The sequence below is a fragment of the Protopterus annectens genome, chromosome 7.part1 (genome assembly GCF_019279795.1).
Source record: "Protopterus annectens isolate FY-2018-M chromosome 7.part1, PAN1.0, whole genome shotgun sequence".
Classification (NCBI taxonomy): domain Eukaryota; kingdom Metazoa; phylum Chordata; order Ceratodontiformes; family Protopteridae; genus Protopterus; species Protopterus annectens.
The window spans coordinates 503590842-503615343 of record NC_056740.1 but is presented as its reverse complement, the minus strand read 5'-3'; the positions used below and the strand labels follow the sequence as shown (position 1 = coordinate 503615343).

Below are 24502 nucleotides of genomic sequence, written 5' to 3'. Positions count from 1 at the left end.
CTTGTATATAACAGACTATATGGAAGTATAACACGATCACAGCTACTAAACAGAAATGTGTTTCTTATAGATAATACAATTAAACCATTAGCCTAGTAACCTCCTATGATCCTATGAAACCGTATGATCTCATTCACCATGCTAAAATAAAAGATGCTGAAAGTATACAACTGGCAGAAAACCTGTCTGTGTCAATGCAGCATCTTTTATCTTTATAATGTTTTGGATATGAGAGGTGTAAAGGAAATACTTTAACTGTTTGACTGCTTCTTATTGTTCTTTTGTACTAAAGAGCTTACAAACACCTGATTTTGAAACATACAACTTCCAAAACTAAACAACTGAAATTGATTTATATTTTATATCATCTTACATCAGGTTTATAATGTTCATGATTGTACCTTAATTACTCTGCAAGGGTAATTATGGAGATTTTCTCCCCAAGATTTGAAGAGAATGGACTTTGGATTATTTGGGGCAGCCTACCACAAAAAATATAAATAAAACTGAACAAATTAAGAAATAAAATATATTCCAAGTCATCTTACGCTTCACTGAATAATTATGTATTCATAGAGATGGTATTGTCTAACATTTTGGCAATGGAAGACTCTTATTTCTCTAGAGAAGATGATAGTATTTATTTATATATTATTTTGTCGCATGATTTAATATATTCGATTAACGTTTCATTGATTACCGAACTTATTATCATATTTGTCTTCGAATGTTCTGACTGCCTGTATGCAAGATGCGCTTGAGCAGTTTTTTAAGGTATCATAATTAAGTGTTGTAAAATAACCATGATGTCAGTACAAGGTTACATTCCGTCTGTCGCAAAACAGGGATACTGGGCAGATGGTAACGATGACCACTTGCACATATCATTTTCTTAGACGAATTGTTTTTAGTATTACAGAACAGGAGGAAACAGCTGCACTAATGTTTAAGAAGTAACAGATATCTAAAAATAATGTGACTGCACAAATCTGCTTGACTCCACACCACTCAAAAACAGGCGTCACACTGTAATGTGATATTATTCAATATGTCACAGTATTCCAATATCACAGTGTGGCTTTATAACAGTGGCATAATATCAGAGATTAGGACACTGTCATAAGCAGTAAAAATACTGCATGTTAACAAATTAAAGTGTTTTATTTAGTACTTGAAGTCCAGTTATTTGTGACCAGAATGCAGTACTTATTTGCATACTAATTAAGTCATATATTCTTGCTCCAGCATATATTAATTTGTACCGATAATCTCTTTTTTCTTACAAAGCATCAGCATATTCAGCTTATTCTTCAGTCTGTTTTTATATATATATATATATATATATATATATCTATATATATACTTTTTTTTTGAGTGAATTTTGATATTGACTGAGGTTATTGTAACAATTCCACTGCCTGAATGCTTCACATTGTAAAATATTCTGCTCATAAGCTAACTAGAATAATGGTTTGTAGTCCAGGTATTACAACAAGTATGCAACACTGGGTTGTCTTAAGAGAAATTCAAATTCTGAAGAGTTTCATACCATTCATATGTTGCATAAAGGGCAAATAAATGTACAAACAGGCACATGTTCTAGTTACAAGACAAAAAGTTATTTTTCCGGTATCCTAGTATAACAGGAGTAAGAAGAAATACATGGCGAAAAGTAGAGAGGGGCATGATGTTTACAGGAGGAAAAGAAGCCAAAAAAATAAAAAGATATTACCTCCTATTATAACAGCTGCATAATTTTGTAAGCATTTCTGCCAAACAGCTGAGAATAGTTTTACCGAGAAGCAAACATACTGGGACCACTGTTTATTGCCTGAATGTTGGATGTAAATTTATCTTCACAATTTGTAATCCTGAATTATCATATCTCTGGCAATGCTCTTCTTTGCAGTCAGGCGCTGCCTGTACCAGTTTTTGAAGGTTGGGAAATTTCTGAAAAAGGAGGTCAACTAATTTTCCCCCGGCTAAAAGGTGAGTATTCACTTTTAGTATGGTATTAGCTAAAGTGCACTCAATTGTCACGTATGTTTTACCCCTTTAATAAAAGCAGCTTTAATCTCTATATGTACTTAGCTGGGCTAGGAATACAAAAATATCAAAGTGAGGTGGTGGTGTGTACAGGGAATATGTTTATTTGAAAAGTGCTATGAAACATTTGAACATGAATTTCTGAAAGGTATTTGAAGCACAAGTTCATTTGTTGACATAATATTCAAAACAAAACATTGTTATGCTAAAATACTGTTAATGCATTTTCAACAGCTCAGGAAATGTAAACCATATTTTAAATGGAGCAGTGCCACACATGATAATTTTGTGTCTTTTTTTTTTCTTGAATGCTATGTTCGACACAGAGGATATATAGTTAGAGAAAAGAAGAAGCAATAATTTCCTGGGTGAAAAAAGACATACCACTAAGGCATTATTACACTGACAATTTAGCTGTCATGGAATCGTGAGCTAGTTTTATGACTTGGTTAAATGTAGACCTGAGAGTAGATCAATGGGATACATGGATTATTTTCTGCTTAGAATTCTGCAATGCCTTTTTCTTGGAAATAAAGTAAATTTGTTAGTTGTTTTTTCCAGATAAATCCAAGTGAATGTTTTAGAACTGCTCAGGACATTATCAGATTACAAATATAGGATTATATAGCAATAACCCACGCCTGTGTGTAGGTAATGCTGGATTTACCCACAGGTAGTGTGGTTTGGTCACGAGGGCGAAGCCCGAGTGGCCAAACAAAGCCAACCGTGGGTAAATCCAGCATTAGCCACACCCAGAAGTGGGTTATTGCTATTATACAATGACATTATTTAAGAAAAAAAAAATACTTTTCATAAATAATGGCATTGTATAATGCCTCCTTGCTGCCCTTCCGCAACTGTCTGGTATTCTGTGGCAGTTCTGATGTACTGCGCATGCGTATGCCTATGCAGTACATCAGAACTGTGGGCAAAAGCAACGGAGAAGGCAAGATCTCCATTGCTTTTTACAAACTGTTTTTGCTATGTTAAATGGGTTTAACATAACGAGACAGCTTTAAAAAAAGCAACGGAGAATCTCCGTTGCTTTTTTTAAAGCTGTTTCGGTATGTTAAATCCATTTAACATAGCGAGACAGTTTTGAAAAAAGCAACGGAGAAAGCAAGATCTCCATTGCTTTTTACAAACTGTCTTGCTATGTTAAAGGAGTTTAACATAGCGAGACAGCTTTAAAAAAGCAACGGAGAATCTATGTTGCTTTTTTTAAAGCTGTCTCGCTATGATAAACTCGTTTAACATAGCGCAACCGTGTGAAAAAAGAGTTATAGTAATGGAAAAAGTCCGGGCGATCGGACCTTTTTCCATTACTATAACTCCTATTTACAACATGCACTCTGACCAATCAGCATGCACGTTTTTGAATATTAAAGGGGGGGAGTTGTATAATGAAAAATTAAGGGAGGTGGGATGGTAGAGAGGAAATGACACAGGACTAAGACTGTGCAATTAGATACTGCAGGGTTGAAATCAGTGCACAGACAGAACTGTAGCATATTCCATCAAATCTCTTTTGTCAAAACTCCATAGTTAAAGATCAAGCCGGTAAACGACAGTGAAATTATTCCTGTTTTATGTGGGGGAAGACCCTCAACCCTCAACACAGAAATGTTTATTCTCTTACACAACTTAATTGTTTATTTGCTTAGTAAGTTCATAGGATCTGAATACAATGTATTTATGTATTTATTTTTATTTACTGAGAAATTCCCACTGGGTATGATACCCATTTTCATCAGAACCCGGGGTGAATAAACCAGAAAATTATTCCATTATGGAGAACATTCATTTTATAGATGTGACATTTAGTAGCAATTCTTATACAAATTGAAGAAACATTCAGTGCATGCATATAACATACATTTTATATAGGGTTTGTGGTCTGACATATTGGTTATGGTGTTCACCTTGCAGACACAAAGCATGGGGTTTAATTCCCTCCTTTGGCCACTGTCTGGTTATTGGCTAGGAGTGTCTTTCCGGTTACTTGCCCCTTATGTTAATGTGTCGTTGTGTTTCCTTCCCTCTCCTCTTTCATTGGCTATTTCAAGTAAGCACAGAATTATCATTTTGTGAAATCACTCACCTTCAAGTATTTAAATTTATTGACCATCTCACTGTATTCCATAGACCCAGAATACAAAATGTCCACACCATTCCATTCTACCTTGTTCTTTTAAAATTAGTGGCTCCTCACTTAGATAGCTAAAGCTTAAGTTACTTCTTCTTTCATGTCTAACCGGTTACTGCATGCTGCAGCTATTAGGATATTCATTTTTTTTCCATATTACATTTAAAATCTGCAACATCTAGTACAAGGCCACCAATTATTGGAGAGCCCACATTCTGCCTCTCAATAGTCATCTTGGGATTAGTGCTTCTGTTTTCTCCTGGTGAAAGAGGGAGCATGGGGACATTATTTCCTGGAGACTGCTGATCATTGGAAAGCCTGATAACTGCTTCATATCAGACAGCTTGTACTCTGGGCTTATATTTTGCTCCTGATCAGAGAAGGAGTACAGTGCATTGATTCCTGACTATTTCTGGTTGAGCAGTGAGTGCCTGTGTTGGACCTTTCTGATTAGTCTGGTTGCTGTTCATGCATGGCATCTACCAGAAAAATGCTGCAATATGTGTACAGACATTTGCATCATCTGGGGCAAGACTGTTTATCACCAAAGAGCCTATTGTCTGCTTCTCATCTTGGGACTGATGCTATGTTTTGCTTCTGGTGAGAGAAAAAGCAAAGGAGTGCTGTATACCAGCAGTGTGAATCTGGTGAGACCATCACTAGTAGTAGCCAGGCAGCAGATATTCAGGTGAACCCCTTTCTTTTCTTCATTCATGCCAAAGCTAATTCTTTTGTTTCAATAAGTCCTGTTTGATTAGCTGCTGTCTAACCTAACTTCATAATGTCTTCCTAAATACTTCATCCATGAATCATCACTTTCCCCTCAAGTGTTTTTGCCAGTGCACTGTATAGATGCAGACACCTTGAGTTGACATTTTTCCTTTAAAAGCAGCCTTGAAATTTTAATAATACCTAGTTGTATACCGGGTTAGTAGTTTGCAGTGACAAGCACTGCCCTCAGAGTTGCAAACCAGATACTCCTGACATTAATTATTTTCTCACTTCATCCATAAAATCAATAAAAAAGGGCCCATTGTCATGGATATGAACTTTCCCACTATCTCTTTTACCAACTTGGTGGATAGGGGCATCCTTAGGCAAAGTAGAAATTGCCTCATGGTTACTGACAACCAGTTAATTATCAAACAAATTGAAAAATTATGTGAGAGATGTAGTTGCACAATGTCACTGGAGGCAAAGTTCTCAAATAAATGCATGACTAATGCCAATCAAGTTGTCAGTAGTACACATACTGCATCCATCACACATTTACTGAACTATATACATAGACAGACATATGGTAAAGCACTTAAATGTTGCCTTCTTAAACACCAAACACCTCCTAGATGAAGTGCACATAATAAATACCCACAGCAGCCAAGAATACAGTCGTTCAAAACAACACCCACATCAACACATACACCCACATTTCTTGGAGCCTTGGAGCCTTTACTTCTAATCCCATATTGCAAGTCACCAGACAATCCAACATTCTGTCATTGGAAACTCCATTGTGAGACACACTTATATCCCATCTCACCATGCTGAGTAAGGAGAAAATCAGTTAGTTGCTTATCAGAGGTCAGCATCTGCTACATTATGCATGCACTCAAGTCATTGGATCACAAGTACCAGTATGAATCAGTCATAGTCCATGTGGGTATGAGTGACTTACGACATACCTCCCTAGACTATATGTAGAGAGATGTCTTGGATCTCTCAGAATATGTTTCCTTAGCTAGAATGAGCCTAGCATTGAGCAGCATTTTACCTTCTCCAAGGATAGTGCCACAATACAAGTAGAGGATGACTGCCTTTAATAATAGGCTTCATTTCTGGAGTCATTCTAAGGGGGTGCAATATTTGTCAGCATGGAAGTAGATGGTCAACAGACCACGCTGCTTCGCCAGAGATAGCCTGCACCTCTCCCCTCAAGGCTTTTGAATTTCAGCTAAAACATTGTCCTCCCCCACAGTACCTTTTTTAGGCAATACCAAACTGAAACTACTTCAGACACAGCAAATTAAAACCAAGAAAATCTAAAGGTTTTACTGCTCAATGCTGAGAGTCTAAGCAAGAAAATCCACTCCCTACAAGCTCTCCTCACCCTTGAGAATGCTGATGTTTGTGCAGTCACTGAGATATGGTTCAAAGCTGTGGAGACCACACAGGCATTGCAAGGCAATAATGCCTTCCACACATTTAGATCAACTACTACACAGGCAGGGACTAAAGGTGGAGGTGTCACTGTTTACATCAGAAATAACTCGACCTCAAGGCTGGTCAAACAGGATGATGCACTTGAGCATCTCCATATTTAAATCACCACAGACAAAATCCCATATCACTTCTTTGCAAGCTATAGGTCTCTTTTTATGACACAGGAAACCCATAACATGTATTTAAACTCACTGGAAACACTCACCATCTAACCCAATATCGTATTTACGTGTGACTTTTATTTACTCCACTATTAACCGGGAATCATACATGACACCAAACGTACAGGCACAGAAATTCTCGGATATTGTAAACACAAACTCCTTGAACTAGATTGTTAATACACTGACCAAGAGTGATATACTGTATCTGGGCCTCACTAATATGAGACAGTGCTGCGCATCCCCCAGTGTAATGTTTTCTCTAGTAAGGTCAGGGCTCAAAATGGTCACCTTTGAAGTAAAAATAAAACCTGGAACCCCAGCTAACCCTGAAATATTCAAGAACTAATCTAAGGCTAACTTCCCACTATTAATTGATAACCTGGCAACATTTCAAGTCCCAAGAAACCCTAAGGTGTGGAACTGTTCAAAGAAACCCTATACAAGTATGTTAATAGCTGTATAGAGGAAGCTGTACCCACCAGTAATAATTACAGAACAACCTCAAAAAAACAGGCCACCCTTGTAGAATCACAACATCAACAGACTTTATAACAGAATTAAGAAAATCATGGCAAAAATTAGGAGGTACAGCACCTAGCAGAATAAAAAGCACTTTCATCAAACTAAACAAGTAACTCAGAGGACAAATACAATCTACCAAAAGCCAAATTTGTGGTTAATTTGGCCTCCCAGACCAAGGACAACAACAAGGCATTCTTTAGCCATGTCTGCAACTTCAAAGGCAATACACAATTGAGTGCAAAGCTCAGTGTTAATAGAGCCACCTTTACAGAGCCAGAAGATATAGCAAACCTACTGGCTGACTAATTCAGCTCCGACTTTACCCCTCTCTCCCTCTCAACCTTCCCTCAAGAAATATCAGCAAATATAACTCCCCCTGCAATAACTTGGAAATGGGTCCTTAATGCTCTCTCTTGGGCAAAGAACACTGCATCAATGGGCACAGACAATATCCTACAGTGCCTTCTAAATAGCATGAAACATGACCTATCAGGCCGTCTGGAATTGCAGTTTAACTGTACCATCAAACAGGCTTTGTGACTCATGAATGGAGAATGGTAACAATAATCCCTCTGCACAAAGGTGGGCCATCTACAGACTCTGGAAACTACAGCCTCATAAGTCTGACTAGTCTCATATGCAAAGCCATGGAAAGAAATAGCATGGAAATGATAAATAATGACATAGGAAACCACCAGATACTGGACCCAACCCAATTTTGTTTTGTCAAGGACAAGTCATGTCTACTCATCCTGGTAGACTTCTTTGAGAAGGTCACCAAAGCAATGCATGAGGGTAGAAATGGCTAACACTGCCTACCTTGACATGGCCAAGGCATTTGACACAATACCTCACTTTGGATAACACTGCCTACCTTGACCTGGCCAAGGCATTTGACACAATGCCTCACTCAGGTATTGTTGACAAACTCAAGAGTTTAGGTATAAACCCTTATGTCATCAGGTGGTAGCCAGCAGACTCACAGACAAGACCCAGGAAGTTAGAATTGGGAAGTCTTCCTCTACAAAGAGGTCAGTCACAAGCAGCGTCCATCAGGAATCAGTCCTGGGACTGCTCCTTTTTGGCATTTACTTCTTCAAAATCAAACCCAATGTCAATGGCCACTGGCTGACCAAATTTGCTGATGATTACAAATTAAGAGAAGTTATAGAATCCCCCACTGACACAAATGTTCCCCAGGAAGTGCTAATACATTGAAATAACAGGTGTCAGAACCATGGATGAAAACTAAATGTCTAGAAATGCATAATAGCATCCTTTGGGAAGCCATCCACCCCTGGTCACTATCATACTGACAACACACCTCTAAGAGTAGACCCAGTAGATAGTGACTTAGGGACACATGGAAACAGTAATCTAGCCTTTGACCATCACATGCCTACAGTAGTGAGAAAATCAGTCTATGTTGTGCAACTTATAAACAAAGGTATGGCATCTAGGTCCAAGGAAGTCATTGTTCCACTGTATTCAGGATTCATCAGACCTATCATTGACTACAATATCTCTTTGGTATGTACCTAATGAGGTGCACACAATAATTGGAGCATCCACAGAGTTTCCTCACTAAAAGAATACCTTGTCCTATGCAGACTGCCTCAAGGTCCTATCCCTGTACGCTGTCTCCTACAGGCTGTTGACACAAGATTTATGCCTGGTATACAAGGCATTGTCAGACCCCACCCCGATGGACCTCCTGCATATCTACAAATCAAACAGTACCAGAATTACCTGTTTTAAAGCTTTCAACCTTGCCTTTTATATAAATAGGACCTGCTAGACCTGCTGGAGAGACAAGTATGTATTCAGAGACTACCCCTTCTCTGGAACAGGCACCCCATCCATATGAATCAAAGTTCCTCCCTAACCCAGTAGAAGTGTAACTTTGACAAATGGATGGTGAACTGGAGATTCAGCCATGGTTTGGCACCTTTGTCTCTACATGACACATTTAGCCTGTAAATGGTTCATCTTCCAGGCCCCTGCTTGCAAATATTTTAGCTTCCAAGCCCCTGTTTACACTTATCAAGGGTACTGGAACTTGTCAGGGATTTGAAAAGCATGGTTAGGCATAAAAAAGCCCTTGTGGTCATTAGCCTAGTAAAGATCTATGAACCTTTCACCATCCTAGGGGAAGGGATGCTGCACACGCTCATCACTTGGGTGACAGCTAGCATGACCACTAGATTTTGAACCCATGGACCACAAGCATGAAAGCACATGTAGCCATTGTGAATTCACTGTGAGCGTGTGGATATATGCACACAGGTAGACATAGCCAAGCTCAAAGAGCCACCCCAAGGGTGAGAGGGGAGCTCCAGTATGGAGGGATAAACCACTTCAAAAAAACAGTAAACTGGTCCACTGCCTACCATCTGACTGTCACCATTGGGGAATGAATGGGCAGATTGGTTTACCCAGGCTGTAATGAATGGGCCATAAGCCTCTCACCTACACTGGGAATGCCCATCTCTTGTCCCACGAAACAAATGGCCTAAGTGGGTACAGGCAGAGGAGCTTTTTAGCCAGTCTTGTGCTGAAAAATAAATAAATAAATAATGTGAATGTTATTGCTGAAGTAATTGAATTATTCAAAAGCTGAACCATGACTCTTTTAATACAGTTCACTGCATATGTGTCACTTCAGTTAACCACTTTCAACAAAAAAAAAATGTTTAAATTAAGACTTAGTCTGAAGGAGTTTCACATGGCAACATTTTCTAATAATAACTGTGTGGATTTCCTGCTTTTTAGGGAGCTTGTTTTACTTTTTGAAAGGATGGTTTATGAATCAGTGTCCATTCCATCTACACACAATAAGCAATCAATGAATGAACTTAAAAGGAAAGTGGAAATAATAAGCAACATTCATTTTTGCATATATAGATTGGCATAAAAGAATGTTTATATTAATTTAGAGGGACATGAAGCATCACTAAAACATTGCAAATATAAAAAAGTCTCAGAGATAAGAAATACTATGAATAAAACATTGCACGTATGAGGCCTATTAGCAATAGAAAGAGCCACTAAATAAACACAATCAATATTCTTTGAGGTACACTATCCCGCAGTTATGATACTGGCACAGTTTTTGTCCAACTGCACATCTCTGCAGAATAAAATGAGATGCTCACCCTGATAGACTCCAATGTCATAGGATTGCACCATTAGGTCTGTCCTTTTTAATAAACCAATCAGAAAATATCCTGAGATCTTACATGGATTCAACATGCACAAAAGTGGTTTGGCAACAATCACAGACAAACAGACTGAGCTGGAAGGGCCGTATGGTGAGATAACATAGTTTTAATTCAACAAACTCATTTGAAAGTATATAATTTAAGTAGTGCCAGTTTTATTGAGCAATATTTTGCTTTTATTCTTGCTAAAAGGATGCTATTGGCAAACATGCTTACAGTCTTAAAATTTTGCAATTGTGTTATTTTTTTCTATTTTTATTAAATGCCATTAATGAGGGGCAATTTGTTGAATGGGAAACATAAAAAAAACAGAAGTATATTTGTATGCAGTTGACTGTCCTTCTATAGTTCTGCAAATGTTTCTGAAAAGGACATTTTTTTAAAGAACAGTTCAAACAGTTCAACTAAATGAAAATTTTATTAATTAAATCTTTAAAAATATGCAGCTTTAAAAGAAGTTAGGCAAAATAAAAAAAAATGTAAGATTTATAAAGGCTGAAAAGGGTAGTGGAATTATTATTACGAATGTGTCTACCTATGAAATGAATATAATGGAGCTATTATCAAATGGATCATATTATAAACTGATGTCTGGTACAGAAATAATTTTTTCACAACCCATATCTTAAACTTTTAGATTCATTGCAAATGGATAGATTGACATAGCTGCCTAGAAGATTTTAAAGGTTGATTACTGAAGAACATGCATCTTACATGCTATACCAAAACTACATAGAAAAAGTTTCTGATTCACCATTCGACCTACTGTATCCTCAAGAGGTTCAAAAGTCAAACTTCTTGCTTTGACAAATGAAACAAATTAGGGCAGTCAATCTCTCTCTTACTGTAGAAACTCTTGGGGCTTTTGAATACATTTAAATATTCTAAGCATGGGGATGCTTGCAAAGAATTAATAATTGTTGCAATAGATATCATTTTCATAAATTAATGCTCTATTTACTTTATCAGAGCTGTTACTAAAGAATATTATTTTATGTTCAAACAAGATCGTTTGGGGCGACCATGGCCCCCACATTTGTATATGCAGATTGTTTTTTACTTATACTTATTTTTCATTTGTATTTATGCAATTGTGTTATTTATTTATTTATTCATTTATTTGACATTTGAAAAGTCTGACTGGGTGGTTGCCCATTTTAGGGGAGGCCATGGGGAGAAAAGCTCCAATGAAAAAAAAATAGCAAAACTACATTAATTACATTGATTACATATCTTGTTAAACAGCAATACTGGACATTTTATATAGACACAGGAATTCACATTAATAGGCAAAACAAACATTGTCATACATTGGTTAGCACAAACTTGCATATAAATTACATACATTAGATTACCATGCTACAGGTGGACAATACAATGATATGACATATGCAGAAATGTTCTGCTGTTTAGTTAAATGAGTATAGTTATAACAGAGAGCTTATTTTATAGAACTTGTAGAATAGGGTTGAGAAAGGAGAGGAGAGGAATTGCAGAGGATGGAAAATAAGTGGTGGGAGTGATAAAGAGTATAGTGGGGGTTTAAAAATAGGGAAAGCATTCCCTATATTTGTACACAGATGCTGTTACTGATATGGTTATGCTTTCCTTTGCCTTACTATAATAACATTTTATAATATATATATATATATATTTGCAGTTATACATATTTTTTCTGCAGATACCTTCAATAATACAAACTTTTTATAGCTTTTGTTTTAAACCTATGTTTAATATGACCAATAAAAAATACTTACTATAGAACTCTGGCCTTCTTAATACCTAATAAACCCACTCAACCAGTTGTTCAAGCCTATGCTTCTGTAAGTCATCAAACCTGTGGTGACACTGGTGGCCAGAACCGGCAATCACTGTCAGAAATGATAGGTGCTCACCCAACTTCTCAAAGATGTCTATCTTTTTCCACTCATAACAACTGATGCCCACCTGGATCTTATCCAGGTATGACTTGTTAACAAGGTTCACATAATTTTTGCCTCCTTATCTGACCAGCTCAGAGTGCAACCTCATACCTGCACAGATGCAGCCATCATTGTGAGCACAGTTGTGGGTCTCAGGTTTAGAACCACTCCCTCTAGAGTGTGATGCCACCTTAAACAAACCCAGTTAACCAGCAGGGTCATTAAACCAGGTACTGTTATTATAGGCACATTTGGTTTAACCAAAAATGTTTTGTCAAATACATTTTTAAAGGATCACATTCACAGTTCATTTATATGGTGGATAAAATCCAGTATGCAATCATCATTTTTGTTTATATTACTTACAATTGCTAAGAACTGCTTTAGCTGCCTTTTTTGGAGTATTATACCCAAATGTAATTTATTCATGCAGTAGAGCAGCATTATTATTTTTTTTTGAGGTGCAGAAGTAAGCATTCCTATGTGTATGAATGCTAACTTTTATTAACTATTCAGTAGTCTGAGGTGAGAAAGTGTGCGAAATGATGTTAAATAGGCAGGGATTATACTTTATGGTTGTGCAAAATATCATGCATATGACTCCATTTGTTTTTTTCTGAATATAGTCAGCTTTGACTATATATGATGCTATCCACACATTCCCATGGCATACTGAGGTTTATTGTGGACATTGCCACTTTTGCAGGGCGTTCATTTGACCCTGAAACTCTGTTCATAATTAGCTAAGACCTAGTTACATGGATAAGTGGTTTTACATATTTACATATTACTGTGATTCAGAGAGCTATGTGAATAATATATAAGGGACGAATTTGCATACAAAATGCATAAATGACCTGAATTTATGTGAAATAGTTTAATTCCACTATATTAATTTGAGATTACTGAAGTTATGCAGCATATGACTTCAGAAACCACAGACTTTTTAAACTAAGTAAAATACTATGTGTTATAATTTAATATGAAACACTTCAAAATTATGTAAAATTAGTGAGTTAACTTAAATAAATGTTTCGTTTATCGATGTGATGGACATATTGCAATGGCTTTAGTGACTACAGTAAAGCTGTCATTTGTGAATGGAAAACCATTACAGTAGCTGTGAAAATTAGTGATCACTGAGAAAATCATTTACTGTAGTGCCATTTACTGATTGTGCATATGTATATTTTAATTGTAAAGCACAGATGTGGTAAGGATGTGCTGTTCGTTGAATATACAAGTGTCTTGACTGTCACTGAAAAATGAAAAATGACAATATTATGAATACATTACAATGGTATGGGCTAGAGGAAGGCTGAATCTCTTAACAAAGTGATTGCTTTACTGTTTGGAATGTATTTATGATACTGCAGGCATTACACAACTTTACTTGGCTGGACTGAGATTTTGCATGTGTATATAATTATGGGATTTGTGTTATCCAACTTTTTATAGGCGGAAAGCAGGTACACTTTCATTGTTGTGTTATTTGACTGATGATTATATCAAAAGTTTTTCTTTGTATGACCGTGGCATATATTTTCATGTGCAGCAGTAATGAAAAACCAAGGGATCAAGACAGAGAAAGGGGAAATGTCAGCCATGAGGAAAAACATGGAAGCTCTTAGGACAAATGGTAAACACCTTTTTGATAAATAACCCAAACAAGCTGAGAGGACAAAAGCCTGGAATCAAGCTGTCCTGGACATTAAAGCAGGAAGAAACTGCACATTAACACAATTTAAGAAGTGGGCTAATGATATGATAGGATGTGCTAGACAAGCCAGAATGCAGTTAACCATACCAGTACTGGGGGAGGGGGGTCCAGCAATTATCCCATTAACACCAGATAAGGAATACCTCCTCTGCTTCCATGGGGATGACTGTGACACAGAAGATGATGATACAGTGGAATAATCAGAGGTGGTATGGACACTGGCTACTACCAACGTTTGTAGCAGCAGCACTCGTCTGCTCAGGAAGGCTGGTTAAAAATGGTAACATATTTTTATGTAACAAACTGAATACTGACATGGAATGAGTTCATTAAACACATGATAATTATTATTAAGAGGTCAACCTTCCACATCTACACAGAATGACAATCAAGGCATTGTGCATTGTAAGAGTCTCTCATACCTCCTTTATAAGTATACAGTAGTGTATGCTATTTCTTTATTACTGTTTTTAAATCATTTTTACATGATCTGCAACTTGTAGAGGAGGATAACTCAGGCACCTCTACAAAAGTAGCTCCAAACCCACATAAACACTTTCAGAAATGTGTAAAGCATTGGCTGTCCAGAGCAAATATGCCATGACATTGTTAGAGTTCAGAATACTGCCACAGAAGCTCAACAGGAAATGGTCAAAGTCCTCCAAGGTATACTGATACTTTTCAGTACTACATGGAAATGTCACAGAATAGGGGCAATGCCATAATCACACAGATATGTAGCATTGTGGCACACCAAGGTTATGTGGCCATGTCCATTCATACACTAGTTAGAACTTACCTGACACAAGTAGGAGTCACTTTTGGAAGGGGAAGTGACTGAGGTACTGTCTGGTACATGGAGCAGATCACACAAGACTTCAAGTGCTTCTCATAAAAGTGATTAATTGGGGGAACAATCACAGCAGATTTCATGCAAGCCACATCAGCATTCATCTACACCTAGCAAAAGGTCCCAGTCCCAGTTCTACTGGACTGTCAGATCAATGTCTGCAGGATCTCCTCCATCAAGCAGTTCATGACACTGGACCAACTCACCATCCAGCTCTCATATCTGACCCCCTTCAAAATCAAAAAAGAACTGGAGCCACAAAATTAGCTGCTTAAAAATTACTAGGAGAATTTAGTACAATTCAAACCATATCATAAAGCTACGGCTGTAAATATTTTTTTACATGCAAGTAGTATGCATCTACCTCATTTATTAGAGTCTTTACCTTATCATGAATGCAAATAGATTTTCACCGACACTTCTGACGAGAGTTTAATGGATGGGGGAGTTAGTAAAAGTAAAGGAAAGGTCATTAAGGAGAGGAAACTCCTTGAATACTTTAAGTAAAGCCAGGAAGATGTTGGAAAGACAGGTGGGAGTAGGAGAAAAAAAAAAAGATAGAGGTCATGGACAGTTTGGCCATTTATGGGGGCAGAAAGACTTGATAAAGAAATATACTTTGTCACCAAATTTTCTCCTTTTTCACAAATGTTGAGAAATCTGGTAAAAGATTTGTGACAAGTGATTAGTCAGGATAATTATATGGGTGAGATGTTTTTCTAAAAAGGTTACATTTTCTTATGACAGATTCCTCAGTTTTGAAGAATTATTGAATATCAGAGTAAAAATGGGGAGGGGAGTAAGGGTAGGTTCCTTTGCATGTGGAAGGTGTAAAGTTTGCAAAATAATTAGGAATATTTCTGGTAAATGGTAGAGTTTTTAATTTGGGGAAAGATTTCATTGTGTTTCATGTGTGGTATCGTATGCAGTGGGTTGTGGATGTACTCCAACAAGATGATAAATTGGTCAGACAAAAAAGATTGTTAAAGTATGTATTCTCAAGCATTTGGGGAACATCAAAAATTGCTGTTTGGTTAGTCCCATGGCAGAACATTTTCACAGAACCCATGGGGGCTCATATAATAGTTTGTTTTTTAGTGTTTTAGGTAAACCAGACTTAGATGGGGGGAATTCTTACTCACAAATTGTTGGAAATAATCACACAATTTATATTAAATTATGTCACAATGCAACCAAGGGGAATGAATTTGGAAGTTAATCTGAAATTTTAATTCAAAGTAGAATTATTAATATATAATGTTTTAGTAATACATTTTCTTGATCATGGTACATCATTAATTATAAACATTTAATAAATTTGTTCAAGTGATTGAATGTTTAATAATTAGCACTGGTATTTAAAAGGTGCTTAGTGTGTTTTTAAAATCATTCCTGGAAGGCATTTAGCAGAGGTAGCAGAAGCATAGTAAAGTAATTTTGACCAGCTAATTTTATAGTTCTGGTTCATTTTTGTTTGTTATCATTTTATACCAGTATTTGCCCTCTTCAAAATCACTTGCACTGTCACCTAGCCTATCTTTAGGAGAGCTGTATCACATGTTTGATCTTGACATACTGTGAATCAAGTGTGACATTTCTGTTACTTACAATTTGACCTTCACAGATACTTGTCAATGTTTAATTCAAAAGGAAATAAGTTATCAAAAAGGGGGTGGGCACTTAAGATACTTTTCAGCTGTATGCATTTCATTCCAGTAATGGCGCTGCTTAAAACATCATGGAACTGTGGAAAGAAATCTAAATGTCATAACATTGCAGGCATTAACACTAATGATCTATACCTTACCAGTCTTGTAGCTGGCAGTTACCTACAGCTTAAATGTAGTGGTATGCAAGTTTTTATGCAAACACAGCAATGAGAAAATTACAGATTAAAATGATTATCCTGCTATGTAAAAAAATAAATAAATTACTGCTGCTACTTAATCCTCACCACTGCACAAATGAAGATGATGATGATGCTTCTTTTTCTCTCTGTGGGTGAAAAAGTAAAATAATCTGATGTACAATACTTTAACAGGCAACATACTGCTAATTAAATCACATGAGGACATACTTAGGTAAACCACTTCACTAGAGTTTATTGTGCAAAACAGTTAAAAATTGATAATTACTTATATGATTGGATGGGGCAGTGGTGCAGCATTAGCATTGTCACCTTACAACAAGATGTTTTCCGGTTTGATTCTCAGCTGGAGTGCCTTCTGTGCAGAGTCTGCATGCCCTCCCTGCATTTGTGTGGGTTTTCTCCAGGTACTCTGGTTTCCTCCCACATTGCAAAGACATGTGTCTGGAGTATTTCTCCCTGGGCCTCTGCTGAAAATTGGCTTCATTCCAAGTCGGGCTATTCCGATAAACAAATGTTAAATAAATAAATAAATGGTGCTTTACGACATCATTGAATAGGAATCAGTGAGAACTCAGGCATGACTTTTCCGAACAAAAATATGAGTAACTGTTCTGAAATTAAAACAAAAAATATTTAAAGACGAGAAATAATGTCAAGTGAGCAGTGGCATCACACAGCACAGCCCACATATATCACTGCATGTATCAATTATACTCTATGGGCTGGATTCTTAAACAGCCACACTAAGTGCAGCTATCACGTGAGGCATGGTGCACCCTGCACCTGATAGCATGCAATCTGGTATTCATTAAACAGCACTACACTTAGTGTAGAGCCTCAAAACAAGAGTAAATGGCAGAATATGCTAATGAAAACATAAGTAGCTGAAGTACATACTAACTAGCTAATCCAAAATGGTGGAGTTATTCAGTAATGTGTAAAGCAAACATGTACATTTAGTGCAGCCATTTGCCCTAAAACCTAAATCTCTTTGAATTACAGTTATGATTACACTTAGAAAAAATGTTATGGGTTGTTTGTTGCCACCATTAACCTGTAAATGCAACAGTCTTTAAATCAAGGTGCTGCTGCCAGACCTTTGCCAAGAAAAAGGGTGTTTATACCACATTTTAACTGCATGACACAGGAATTGCAAAGTGACACTGCATAGACATGAAAACATTTGAGGAAACATGCAACCTCTTCTACCCTCACCTGAGGGCCAATGTAAGCATGGAACCTGTTTGAAAAGAGAGAACAAAAGAGTAAGATAACTGCTTAGTCCCATATGCAAGTAGCCATATGTGCCTAAGATGAAATATCTCTCATGTGTACAGTAATGTCAGTAATATTGTATGATGGTTGCCTGCAGTATCCAGCTGTGGACTTTGCACAATAATGTGGATCAAACGTTTCACTTTCCCACACATATGTGCAACTGTAAGCAAATGAAAAATATGCAAAAGGCAAGGCACGGTGATCATTGGGACAGGGTGTTGTTGGCGGGAGGGAGGGATACATGAGGACAAGCCTAACTCCAGTATATACACTGGTGTTGTCCTCCATGTCAAAAACAACATCAAGATTCTGTGTGAACCCTCTGCTGGAGTGTCAGGGAGTGTCAAGGATCTCTGACAGTGGACAGGAACTCCTATGTTTCAGTCAGTGATGTTTTGTTAACAGGAATGCCGCAGAGCTATATCATCCTGTCCAATTTCACATGCCCTACATATCATGTACATTGTTATGTCACTGACCCTATGTCAGATTCTTCTGATACATTTTGCCATGGTCTCCTACTCCATTTACATAGTTGACCATCTGCCCCCAGATATAGTCATGGCAGTACTTATCATCTCTGCCTCTTTCTAAGATGTAGGAGCTGTATTGACATAGTACCTGAATGATAACTTCATTCTCTGCATTGCTGTATGGCATTTTACAGTGTGCAGAGGTCTTGGGCACCATAACCCTGTATGAGTTGAAGCATAACAGAAACATAAAATACACAATTAAGACATGTGGTTGTTAAAACAAATATTAGTTATGAATGTATGAATGTATACATCATGTACAAAATAATTTAAAAATTACAGCTCCATATTAGTACATACAAGTACATTTAGAACTCTTTCCATCCCCCCCCAAAAAAGTAAAGGAAATGAAAAGTAAGTGTACGAGTTAAGTAAGGAAGACAACAGATGTGTAACTGTGTAGAACAATGCAGCCTTAACAAAAGCAGTTCACACCTTTACATTACAAAAGGTTAAAACTGTTTTTGGATGTCCACTTGTGTAGAGGGCAGTTATATATCACAGGCTTAATACATTTGTGGGTGACAAATGTGAAACCCCTGATCTTGCTACTAGGTAATACAACACTCTTCTATAATAACAGGACAGATGGGCATGGAGATTTTTACATAATGTAATGTAGCATTCTTTACAAACATTTGTGAAATGCAGTTCATCAGTAAGCTTGAAATACATAATTTTGTAAAATAAAGAAAAAAGGTCACATACTTTGCATCATCAGTTGTGAAACTAGAAATTATACAAGTTACTTGCTTACATGATTACATTGATATAGTGCGGAATCAGCCCTAGAGCACATTGAATATGCAAATGAGGGGTGAACTCATTAGCATGCATAGATTCCAAAATTTGCACTAAGTGCAGGAAATGTAAACATGGTGTAAGGACCTACATGATTACATGCACATGCCCTACCTCTGCAATGACAGCACTGAGAAGTGTAGCTTGCTAAAGGTTTTGTAAGTGTCAATGATTACTCTGACTGCTGGAACAATCAATGTTTCACTGTCTGTTGTCTTTGCTGTACACTTATCAAGGGTGTGTCAGAGAGAATAAAATGAACATTAAAGCCTGGGATTATATGGACTGAGTTAGGCAAAGAATATGCATGACATTTTTATGAATTGTTTATGACCACACTTAAGTAATATTTCTGTGGTACAGTGGATGGACTTTATTTACTGAAACACATATAAATATCAATGCAAAAAATATATTACTAGAAAATGATAGATAAGGGAATGCACCTCAGAAAATAAATAGAAGAAAACAGCTGCAGTGTTGTAAAGCTTTGTTTTTTATTCTGTGGGGAAATAGTTTAATTGTTGTTAAGATCACATTCATCCACACATCTACTGGAAAATTGCAAAGGACAGCTTGTAGATCTTGTTTCTATTGTAGCTTTCATGTGAATTGATACACACTGTGCTTTTAATTCACTGGCTTGATGGTTCAAATCCAGAGAGGATGCTATTTGTGTGAACGTACTGATGTTTAAGAAGCATATGCTTATGTTGAAAGACAACATAGTGGAGGCAATGTCAGAAATGTACATTTTAAGTAAATGTTAATTTCCTTTACTTTATATTTTTTCATGCATCCTTTGCATATCATTTAGCTTTGCACACTCTTAACTGGCAGTGTACCCTAGCAGTAAGCAACAGTTCACTTCCTAAGGTAAATAGTGAAACATTAATTTGGAATGTCATCAATAACACAGTTGAAACTGGTACCACTGTACTTTTGTCAGCACACTGCACAGTGTTGACTGAAGAAATTTCATGTGTCATCTAACTATGTATGTGGCACAAGGTAGAAATAGAGTAGTCTTACAGAAAGAGTCCACATAATGCAGGGTTCAAATCCAGTTTACAGCTACTGTTATGACTGGATTTAGACTAAATATTAATACCCAATGTTATCTATGAAATGTCCAGGCTAAGAAGTCTGTAATAAATTATAAAAATCTTACTTGTAGTCCCTGTAAATTGATGTTACAAATATGTTATTGTCATAAACTTATTTCTTCTCATTATTAATAACATAATGCACTGTGTATGTTTTGTAACATATGGCATTTTGTAGTATGTGCTAACACAAAAGCAGTAACATGTTATGTAGGAACGTGTCATATTTGCTAGAGAACGTATCCATATCTCACACGTATTCATTATGACAGTTAGACAATATCTTGTAAACTTTGATGTCAGAAGTAATTGTGTGTACTGTGGAAAGAATGATTTCCTGTCATTCTCTGTGTGTGCACTTTTAGAACAATTGCCATTACATGAAATATTGTTGATACCTAACCTATATGATGTTGTAAGCTGATACGAAAAGGTTGACTCTTTCATGGTAATGCTTTAGCAGCTTTGCTCCTTGCTGCATTTATTCAATGTATGTTACTTTGCAATAGAAGTTAATTTTTTTTCTTTTTTTTTTAATGCCTTTTGCATTTGTGCTTCACTCAGCAGTACAAACACATTTCATTTCCTAAAGAGAAAAGTGAAAATTGTAATTTGGACTGCTTTCTGTCGCACAGACAAGCATGCCGCTGTTGTGAAGTCTTCATCATTTTGGATAGTACTGATTGAAGAAAATGCACTATCAAGTAATTTTTTCTGTGGTGCAAGATGTAAATGGAGTGAGTTTAGAGAAATAAGATAGGTGATGCAGGGTTCAAATTCAGATAACTTATGATTTTACAGATGGGGGTCCAAATACATATTTATGCACACTTTGATAGATCATCGTGTTGTTTAAAACTCAGCTATTCTCAGTATTGCTAAGAATGTGTGAGCTGTTGTCTGTCCCCTTTCCCATTATATTGCATTATTTAAAGTCCTAACAATGCGTGCCAGAAATTAAAGTTCTGATGTGTCAAAAATGAATGTGTCACTGTAATGCACTTCATTCTTTGGTCATTGCTAGGTCTAACCTTTGGTGGAATTAATTTTTCTGGCAGCTTTTTTTTCTCTATTTGTGTTATACTTTTTTTATTTGAATGCCTATTGCTTTTGTACCCCACTCAGCAGTATGTTAATGTGGTTGTCTTCCTAAGGAAAAATGTGAATCATTGAATTTTGGATGATTTCTGTAGTGCAAATGGGCCTGGTGCTTTTGCTTGTGCTTCAGCACTCTGGATAGTACTTACTGAAGAAAATACAGCTGTCAGGTGGCTTTCTCTGTGGCACAAGGTCTTAGTGTGGTGAGCATAGATAAAGGGGACAGCTGATGCAGATATAATACTATTTACAGATATTTTTACACAGAAGACAGAATGACTTTTGTTACAACATTTTGATTAGGGGTGTAACTGTACATGGAAATGAGTACCATAGCTATGATTATTGCAACAAATGTTTAATTAATACTTGCTATAGGAGTCCAATATAACATGTGTAAGTTGTGTTATAACATGACAATGATGACATTGTTCCTCTGCATTTGCACAATGTTGGGTGCCAAGCAGCACCTGTAACTTAAGTGAAATGGAAGTACAGAGCTTATAATAAAATCTTGTCAGTCATTTCCTTTGACCATATTATTTTGTTGCCCTTCATACTACTGAGGTTAGCCTTCCTGCTCTATGTACAGTCAGGCTAATCTTCTCTTGAACAGGTTGAAGAGTTGAATGTACACCACATATGATGCTCCAATTGCAAATATTGTTAGGAATCTTAGGTCCAAATGCTTATAGGTGTATACCAGGCTAATGACCAGTGGAACTTTTTCAAGCCTTGCTATATATCCCAAATCCAAGACAAGTTCTGGTATCCTTGGTAGGGTCTATATTGAATCAGCGAATGCTTAAAAAAGTGAACACTGATTCATCGACCCTATTCAGCAAATGCTCACAATCCCAAACACTCGGAACAGAAAAAAAAATCGCTGTTCCACAAAAAAAAAAAAAAAAAAAAAAAAAAAACTTAAAACAATATTTAATGTGGGGGGCATCGCTCCCACACCCCCCTACTTAAATATACCAGCTCTGAGATCACACCACAGTGTAGGAAATGGCAAACTCCCAAAACTGGCCCAGCAATTTTTTTCCCTGGAAAAAGAAATCACTGTTCCGGGTGTTCGGGATTGTCAGCGCTTGCTCATATGGGGTCGATGAATCAGCATTCGCTTTTTTAAGCGTTCGCTGATTCAGTATAGACCCCCTTGGTATTGTAAGTAAAGGCTTGGGAGATTAAATATTTATAAGCAGGAACCTGGGAAATGAACCATTTACAGGCTGCTGATGTCCATTAGAGACATAGGTACCAAACCAGGGATGAATGTCCTGTTCCCTATCCAATTGCCCAAGTTACACTTGAATTGGGTTAGGAAGGAGGTTCCAGTAAAGGAGTAGTCTCTGGGATGCATACCTACCTCTCCAGCAGGTTTTATTTATATCACAGGCAAGGTTTAAGTCTTAAGAATGGGTAATTTTGGCACTGTTTGTTTTGCAGATATGCAGGAGCTCCATCAGAGGGGGGGAGGGGGTTGACAATGCCACATATGCCAGGCATTCATCTCTGCTCTACAGCCTGTAGGGGACAGAATACAGGGATAGGGCCTTGAGGCAGTCTGCCTAGGACATGCTACTTATTCCCTGTATTCTCTTAGTGAGGAACCTCTGTGGATGTTCCAGTTTTTGGATTTGCTTGGTTAGGTACATACCAAAAGGGGCATTCTACTCAATGATAGGTTTGATGAATGCCGACTACACTGGAACACTAAAATATTTTACACCATCGAGTGGCTAGCCCTGCCATAGTGCCCAATCTGTGACCTGAGTTCTCCTGTCTTGAGGATACTGCACACCACAGTAGATGTCCAAAGCAGTTGGTCTGTAGAACTCTTCCCCCTATAGTGCACTATGTAGAAATTGTGCTGCTTCCCAAAGTTCCATTCATTAGTGAGTTTTAGATGGACGCATTCAGCATGTATTTCAGGGTTGAGAAGAACCTCCAGGAGAAACTGGGGGAACTTGCAAACTCCAAACAGGCACTGACCAGAGGTCAGAATCAAACCTTGTACCTTGTGCATGGGTGGCAAAGATTTTAACCGTTATGCTGGTCAAATGCTCTTGCATTCATGGCAAATGTGTAAATCATGGCATATAACACCTTAAGATAACACATCTCTGTTTTGCATTGGAGCATAATGCCTACATTTTCCCTTTGCTCATTGTTTGTGACTGTCCATTCAAAATTATAAAATTAAGGCTGTTCTATTTTTCAACTGTGAAACGTGCACATTTTAATGGATGGGATAACCATTTTTTCACATGGTGATGTTCTTCTAAAAATATATAAAGGTGGCTGACGTGCACAGTAACACTACATGGCTACACCCATTAGAAGCTTTATCTACACCGCAAGACAGACAGACACACATGCACAGTAGTTAGTGATTTCTGGATTCCAACCTCCTCTCTCTGCACTTAAACACTCTGGAAAGCAAAATATCAACAGCTAGTGCCAAAGGATAATTCATACAACCACTGTGATCTTGTTCATTTTTGATAGAATAATGTAACCATTGTGTTGATAAAACTCTTTATTGCCAAGGTAATACAAATCTGTAGGATAATCCTCTGCCAGTAAAAATGTGTGTCGTAAATGGAAGTTTACATAAGGGGATGTTGTCACAGACATAGTTCTACATGACAGTGCACACACACACACACACACACACACACACACACACACACACACACACACACACACACACACACTAGTTAACCAGTATTGTATTGTAACCCCTACCTATTTACAGCATCTATACAGCACAGAATTAGCCTCAAGCACCACAAGAGATGTCTGAGTTATAAAGGCACCATGAGGACTTTTAACATGCTGATCTCATCAGTGAGATACAGAGAAGATGTTTGTGGCAAATGTGAGATAAAGGGATGGAGGCATCCTCTCCCATGTTCATATCTTTCTTTTAAAATAGAAATCATGTACTTTTAGTTGATAGGAATGCAAAACAATTGGAAATATCTATCTATTAT

At 37.1% G+C, this 24502-nt stretch overlaps 1 protein-coding gene across 1 annotated transcript in view; it reads left to right on the top strand.

Annotated features, from left to right (window-relative positions):
* The window catches only part of WDR72 (WD repeat domain 72), a 2139079-nt gene that overhangs the window by 2027322 nt on the left and 87255 nt on the right, over window positions 1-24502 (top strand). Inside the window, exon 20 of the mRNA XM_044078940.1 lies at window positions 1910-1989. Coding sequence (XP_043934875.1) covers window positions 1910-1971 — 62 coding nt within the window. The 3' untranslated portion in view covers window positions 1972-1989. The remainder of the gene's footprint in view (window positions 1-1909; window positions 1990-24502) is intronic.